Source organism: Blastocystis sp. subtype 4 (assembly GCF_000743755.1).
Source record: "Blastocystis sp. subtype 4 strain WR1 chromosome Unknown seqid_0419, whole genome shotgun sequence".
NCBI lineage: Eukaryota > Bigyra > Opalinata > Blastocystidae > Blastocystis > Blastocystis sp. subtype 4.
This window is the reverse complement of record NW_014569128.1, coordinates 1-6,692: the sequence shown is the minus strand read 5'-3', so window position 1 is coordinate 6,692 and position 6,692 is coordinate 1. Positions and strand designations below refer to the sequence as shown.

At 40.8% G+C, this 6,692-nt stretch overlaps 4 protein-coding genes across 4 annotated transcripts; 1 reads left to right on the top strand and 3 right to left on the bottom strand.

Moving 5' to 3' along the window:
- Positions 1–331: 331 nt before the first annotated feature.
- On the bottom strand, positions 332–1,245 carry JH06_4827 (prohibitin mitochondrial-like protein; the record flags this gene model as incomplete). Its single annotated transcript, XM_014669748.1, has 5 exons — positions 332–481; positions 512–949; positions 982–1,101; positions 1,145–1,189; positions 1,225–1,245. 5 exons carry the CDS (start codon positions 1,243–1,245, stop codon positions 332–334), a joined length of 774 nt encoding a protein of 257 aa, XP_014525234.1.
- Positions 1,246–1,369: 124 nt separating this feature from the next.
- On the bottom strand, positions 1,370–2,077 carry JH06_4826 (hypothetical protein; the record flags this gene model as incomplete). The annotated part of the gene is given in 6 exon segments (XM_014669747.1): positions 1,370–1,469; positions 1,481–1,548; positions 1,579–1,715; positions 1,750–1,847; positions 1,882–2,034; positions 2,067–2,077. The coding sequence occupies 6 exon segments, from the start codon at positions 2,075–2,077 to the stop codon at positions 1,370–1,372; spliced, it is 567 nt and encodes a 188-aa protein (XP_014525233.1).
- Positions 2,078–2,264: 187 nt separating this feature from the next.
- JH06_4825 (hypothetical protein) lies at positions 2,265–3,195 on the top strand (the record flags this gene model as incomplete). Its single annotated transcript, XM_014669746.1, has 3 exons — positions 2,265–2,993; positions 3,024–3,087; positions 3,119–3,195. 3 exons carry the CDS (start codon positions 2,265–2,267, stop codon positions 3,193–3,195), a joined length of 870 nt encoding a protein of 289 aa, XP_014525232.1.
- Positions 3,196–3,252: 57 nt separating this feature from the next.
- Positions 3,253–5,838, bottom strand: JH06_4824 (hypothetical protein; the record flags this gene model as incomplete). The annotated part of the gene is made up of 19 exons (XM_014669745.1): positions 3,253–3,312; positions 3,344–3,432; positions 3,462–3,652; positions 3,683–3,752; positions 3,843–3,895; positions 3,926–4,089; positions 4,119–4,270; positions 4,302–4,409; positions 4,441–4,516; positions 4,547–4,600; positions 4,630–4,672; positions 4,704–4,781; positions 4,811–5,038; positions 5,068–5,330; positions 5,359–5,433; positions 5,463–5,519; positions 5,553–5,668; positions 5,699–5,774; positions 5,803–5,838. The coding sequence occupies 19 exons, from the start codon at positions 5,836–5,838 to the stop codon at positions 3,253–3,255; spliced, it is 1,989 nt and encodes a 662-aa protein (XP_014525231.1).
- Between the last annotated feature and the right edge of the window lie 854 nt (positions 5,839–6,692).

The window sequence follows — 6,692 nt, the reverse complement described above, 5'->3', positions numbered from 1 at the left end:
TCCTTTCCTCCCGGAAGATATGTGACATTGGGAGCACGAGCCAGAGTATTTGCGATATCACGAGCAGCCTACAGAATATGAGAATGACCCAGTTTTGAATGGCCTGCAACTCACAAACAATTTGCATCTCTTCTCCTCCGCTCTATCGCTTCTACAGTTTCCAATGGTATTACAAGAAGAACTCTTATAACAGAATTCCATTTTCCACTGTATGCGCTTAGTTAACAGGTAAAGTGTAACTTGAACTATGTAGCACATGAGTTGGATCGGTCATATCAACGACTCTTCCGTCTCTGCGCATGCTGGTCTTGCTAGTTCCATCTCTCAAGAACTAATCGCATATCACAATCATCCACACACCAATCATCCACACACTTACATCAATTCGACGCACTTCAATCACACCACTTCCAGACTCCTTCAAAGCATCACTAATCAACGTAGCAGCCTCAGCTTCTCCCTCTGCCTGAATCACAGCCGCCTATCTCTCAGTCCCTCTCCACACTCCTACAATCTTCTCCTGCTCAGCACGAGCCACAACGAACTTGGCCTTCTCAGCACGCTGCAAAGCCACCTGCTTCTGCTCAATGGCGTTGTTGAAGTCAGATCCGAAGGCCAGATGAGTAATTGACACATCATCCAACTTGATGTGATACTTCTCGGCACGCTCCTCCAAAAGTTCACTGATACGCTCAGAAACCTTTTCTCGTTCTGTTAACAACTGTTCGGCGTTGTATTGAGCTACCACTGCCTTCATGATCTCGTTACCAAGAGAAGGAAGCACACGATCACGATAATCAGGACCCACTTCACGGTGAATTGTCGACAGATGATCCAAATCAGGATGTGTCAACACTCGAAGAGAAATGCCCACTGTCTGCAAATCCTTTGTACCAGTCTCTGTAGAAATCTCACGGGGAGTGGTACGAATATCATAAATATAAGGGTACTATATACTTCACCAAACCAACGATTCCCTACCTGAATCAGAGGAATTCGGAAATGAGTTCCCTCAGCAACTGTTTTGGGCAACACTCCACGGAAACGATCGAAGATGACGGCTCGTTCGCCTCCATCAACTACAATCATTACATTTTCAGTCTAATCAAAATCTACCATCGTAAATACATTGATCGAAACAGACCAAACCGGCTCCAATACCAATGGACCATTTCGCCACCTTTGTTAACTAGGATTCATTATAGAACATCTAAGCAATCCTACCATACGAGCAGCCTCTGCCATTCTACTATTGTTTGCCTCACTACAAAACGGGGAAATGGGGAAACTAGTAAGAAGGCATTCATTGAGTAACCCTCTAAAAACGAAAGAAGAGGTTTGGAACAAACAACAAGGTCAACTAAATGATTTATTCAATTTGAGTACATTGCCAAAGACAATCATTCAGATAATGGCCGAGATTAATTCCAATTCCCTCATTCTTCGCACGTCTAATTTCGATGATCCTTCTAATACCTACATCTCTTCCGAGGACATAGCTAACTCACCAACAGCAAGTGGATTCACCTTTCCTTCCGCAAAAATCGCCTACAGATGAAAAATTCCACTGATACATACCACAGGCTCACCAGCTTCTAGCCCGTCAGGAAGTCTTCCTCCAGGAGAAGTAAGGCCACGACACATGATATTGGCTCCCGAAAGAACGAATTTGATTGCACCCTTATCAACTTGGACTGATTTCATCATATCAGGAGCTAGAATATGATTATACACTCAGATGAAAAGTACCTCTCAATAAAACCTTCATTGTGGGAAGATACGGACCTCCGTGATACGAATAGAAGATAGGTTCCTTATTCACAATAACTAACTCCAAATTATTCTGACTACAAAATAAGAATGAAATGACAACCCCTGAACCATTTTGCCACTACAACCGTTTCCTTCTTTGGAAATACCTCGTCTGCATATTTTTCAAACTCGGGATACTGGTCCAAGATGTTCTTGCGAATACCACGAGCCACAGACGATTTCACTTGACTCTTCGAACTAATGTTTTCATTTGGAAAGAATCTATGTGGAATTGCCGAAAAGAACGATCTTACTTCTTAAACATGGGACTGAACAAAAGAATGCACTTTTATCTTTGTGTGTCCGATTTGATTGGCTGCAACCAATTTCATTGAATGAACAATGCAGGGTTCTGAGCCAAGGAAGTCAGACCATCTCTTGTTGAAGCGATTTGTTATTTGTTCTTTTACATCGTCATTTACTGAGTCAGGTATCGCTATTCCATATCTCTGATGGTTATAGTGACTCAACCCTTTGATTTAGCGAAAGTGCGACTACAACTTCAGAATACTGCGAATGCAATGAGTGGAGTGAAGACACCATCGAAAGGAATCTGGAAAACAATGAAGGGAGTTGTTCAAGAAGAAGGCTTTATGGCGTTGTTTAGTGGTGTTGGTCCCGCTGCTCTGCGACAGGTGATTTATGGAGGTATTTGCACAGGGTTCTACAAGCCTTTGCGTCGTCTGATGTATCCTGGTGTAGAGAATGAAGATTTGGACTTCATGAAACGGTTATCAGTCTCTCTTATTACTGGAATCTCCGGCCAAACCTGTGCTCTACCTCTTGACTTGATCAAAGTTCGAATGCAGGCCGATGGTCGTTTGAAAATGATGGGACAACAGCCTCGATATACTAGTGCAACTGATGCTTTTTTCAAGATCATCCGAGAGGAAGGGATTCAAGCATTCTTCACAGGAGTATCTCCAACTCTGATTCGTGCAGGTTTGCTCACTATTGGTGGAATTGCTTGCTACGATAGTAGTAAGGAGTTTATTATGCGTCATTTGCATACTTCTGATTCTACCACAAGCGGTCGTATTGTGAACTGTACTCTTGCCTCCATTTACAGTGGATTCGTGTCAACGTGTATGAGTAATCCTTTTGATGTGGTAAAGACACGAATGATGGAACAACATCAAGGACAACATCTCTATAAGAGCAGTATTGACTGTTTAATCAAGGTTAGGATTATCTCTGAATATGAAGTATAGACTGTTCGTTATGAAGGTGTGTGGGCTCTGACGAAGGGATTTGGTGCAACTATTTGCCGAATGGGTAATTGTGAGTGAAAGAGGTGAGTTTGTAGCTCCTTGGCAGTTCATTTTCTATCAGTTGGGAGAGTTCTTAAGTATGACATTCCTCCATGAAACATTGACAAACTGAAGTTATTTAGATATTCTGTTTATAATTGAAACAATCAGTAATCCTGTACCATAAGCACTATTCGTTCAACCACTTCGTTACATATTTCTTGCGAAGTAATTCCAGATAGGTTTTCAACTATGCATTCCTCCATCCTCTTTCAACCTACACCCTCATCCCGAAGTGACGAGTATGCATTCAATGGAGCTAATCTCTGAAAGATTTCTTGTTGAAGTCGTGTAGATGTGGCTCGACTCACTACATATCACTTTTCTTTCTCTTCTTACGGTCACACTTAAGTGTCTTCACTTCGATGGAAGGAAGTAAATGCTGGGCACAATCCACAAGTGATTCAGGCAAGCCACAGAACCTTGCTGCTACTAATCCGTAGTTTTGAGTTAATTCACTCTGTAGTTCACTCACAGATGCTTCACCATTCTCCTGCTGATCTTGCATCATTACTGTCACATTTCGATACCTAGTGATAATTGAATGAATCCATAGCAACGAGAAGAGAGTGGTATTATCGTGGAAGGTTGTTCGCATTAGTGTGACTTTGAAGAGTGGATATGATGATGCTAATTGGGTTAGCTAGAGATTATGAAGGAGTGATATTCTTTCAGGCAGATAGTGTGTAGCGAATAATGTGAAAGTTTGGTGTTGTTTACTTAAATACTCCATTAATGACCATCCAAGAGCCAAACCTGATTCAACCGAGGTACTATGAATGATTCACTCTTCATAATTGAACCTCTTACCAAACTCATCCAACAAGAACAAACAACGAGATTCCATACACTCACACATTCCCTTAACATCCTCCAATTCTCCCGCAAAACTACTTAGTTGTTCTTCCGGACTTTCATCATTCCCCATACGAACACAAATGTATTCAAAGAGAGGCAGCTGAGCAAACTACTGTCAATTTATCCAATCATTCATACACTAGCAGGAACATAGCATCCAATCTGAGCAAGGATACAAGCTACTGCAATTTGACGCAGATATGTACTCTTGCCTGAACAATTTGGACCATATACTAATTGAATGTTAGTAAGAGGAGATAGAAGAATATCATTTGAGACGAAAGGATGATCTGATTGTGTCTCTTGAGCAAGAGGATCTACAATTTAGAGAGTTAACTGAATTTGACGCCAACTCTGTTTTAATGCAAATAACTACAAATGAAATAGGATATGAATCATCAACAGAACCTTTATTGAAGCGAGGTCTACCTATTCTGTTATCATTCTTCATCATTCATACACCAGACATTTCGTGATCCAGCAATCATCGAAGCATGACTATGAAGAACATCAAGAAGTGCGATGGCTTCAGTCATCTATCTATTAAAGTCTTCTAATCAGTTTACATGTGCCAATAAGCCAATCTTCTCTCGGATTATTGCCATCAATTGGCGTAACAGCTACATTCGCATTCTTAACTCTTTATTACCTCATCACTTGTTTGATAAACACTCTCTTGTGCCTCCTGACATCTATCTCTCAGTTCATTCCATTCATACTCACTTTCGGTTCAATGATAACAGATCTGGTGTTGATATGGCATATTGGCCTCCTCTTTCCTTCCCTAACTCTACAAACGAACTGTCTGAATAGTGATCTCCAACTCCTACCCAGAAAGATAACTCCGATTCTTTGCAGACACCAGCAAATAGAACCCTCGTGAGATACTGCTAGTAACCCGTATCTCACATGGAGCTTCATGAACATATTGTTCTGCCAGAGCTTGTGTATCCTCCATAGCTTGAAGATACACACTGCGATTCACATCGAGAGCAGGACTGAGACCTGATCGGATGCACAAGCAGAGCTGGTGTTTCTGAGTTCCTCCTAAGGAGGATCTAAGTCAGAAAGGAATATTTTCTCGTACATATCTCGTGTGGCATCAAAGAATTGATCCATTCGACATGATAGTTCTTTCCATTCGGCATTACGAAAGATTGTGATTAGTACTTGTGCAATAGACGTTTGAAGAGGTTGCAGACATGAGGCTAGTGCCTCAAGAAGATCAAGATCTCGACGTAATCGAAGGAGATTCTTAACAGTTTGAACAGCACTTCGAACCGATGTCTCCTTACTCTTCACAGCTAATGTGAAGAGTACTTCATCGATATCTCCATACAGAGCCAAATGCTATGTTTCATATCCATGTCTCTCATACACTTCCAACATCAGCCAGGATATCTCGATGGTTCAGAAAGGCATCAATCAGATCCAATCGACCATTTAGTGTTGTCTATTGTGTATAGTCCCCTCATTACATACAGCATCAGCAGATGGAGTGAGGAGAAAGGATCTTAACAATCGCTTCCCAACAATAGTCTACGTTAATTCATTCCATCACGATGCTATTACATGAGTATGATTGATAACATGAAATAATGACTGCTTTGTAGAGAGTTTTCGATTATCAAACAACAGTTCAAGATGTGTGAGAGCTGTATACGATAAATGCATGATCTCTGTGACTTCTATCACTTATCCTTCTATTTCATATTTACCTCTCCATTCAATACACACTGTATGTGGATGTAACAGGGTACTTTGATTGCATTCCAGGTATTTGTAGACACAGCACTATTCATGAATGCTATATCTCTATCACCACAGAAGCAGCCAATGCTAAGTATTTCTTCTCCATGTCCTTCTCGAGATTTAAACCGTGGCCCTCGCTCTTGGACTCACGTTCTTTCCATAATGTGTACCATTAGTTCTGTCAAAAGGTGTTGACCTTCCGTTTCATCAAAGTACTTCCTTGCCACAATCATCACTTGAATTGAAGACGCACTGTCACATATCTTCTCTAAACATATATGAAGACGGGAGCCTTTTTGGCTGTTTGGGAAAAGGATGATCGAAGGATTCTCCCTGTATGGCAAAATGAACATCTTTCTTACTGTTGAACGAAGGACACTGTATAGGAGTACGATGTCGTATCAATAAATTGAGTAACTTGCAAGTTTTGTAAGCGATTCAGATCGACAAGAGCAATACCAACTTCATGAGCACGATTTTCACAACTATATGTTCTGTAGATTTTTTTGCCTACATAGAAATGATGCGACGACTTGATTCACTTTCAATCCGTTCTGGTTCATTAGAACTTTTTGATCGAGATGATTTACCACGACTTTCTTTGCTAAAGTCATAAAAGAATCCAAGTTCTACTGAGATTTGGAGGTAGGATCCTTCGAATTTGCTGTAGGTACTTGTGAATTCGCTGAAACTTTTCTCTTGTCATCAAGAAAGGATTCATCTCCTACAGATGGTGGGTTCAATAGTCTGACTCGTTTCTCGCCAAAATCAAGCAAATCACTCATATTTTAGAAGAATAGTAATAGGAAAGACAGATAACTTTTCCCGCCAAGTGATCATCCCAGAATCTACGATATTCTCTGTGTTGTACACTTCAATCCTTTCATTACTTCACAATAAACAATCCAAATAACCTCAATCACTACTGTGGTCCACACTCAACAGCCTTTAAACTCTAGA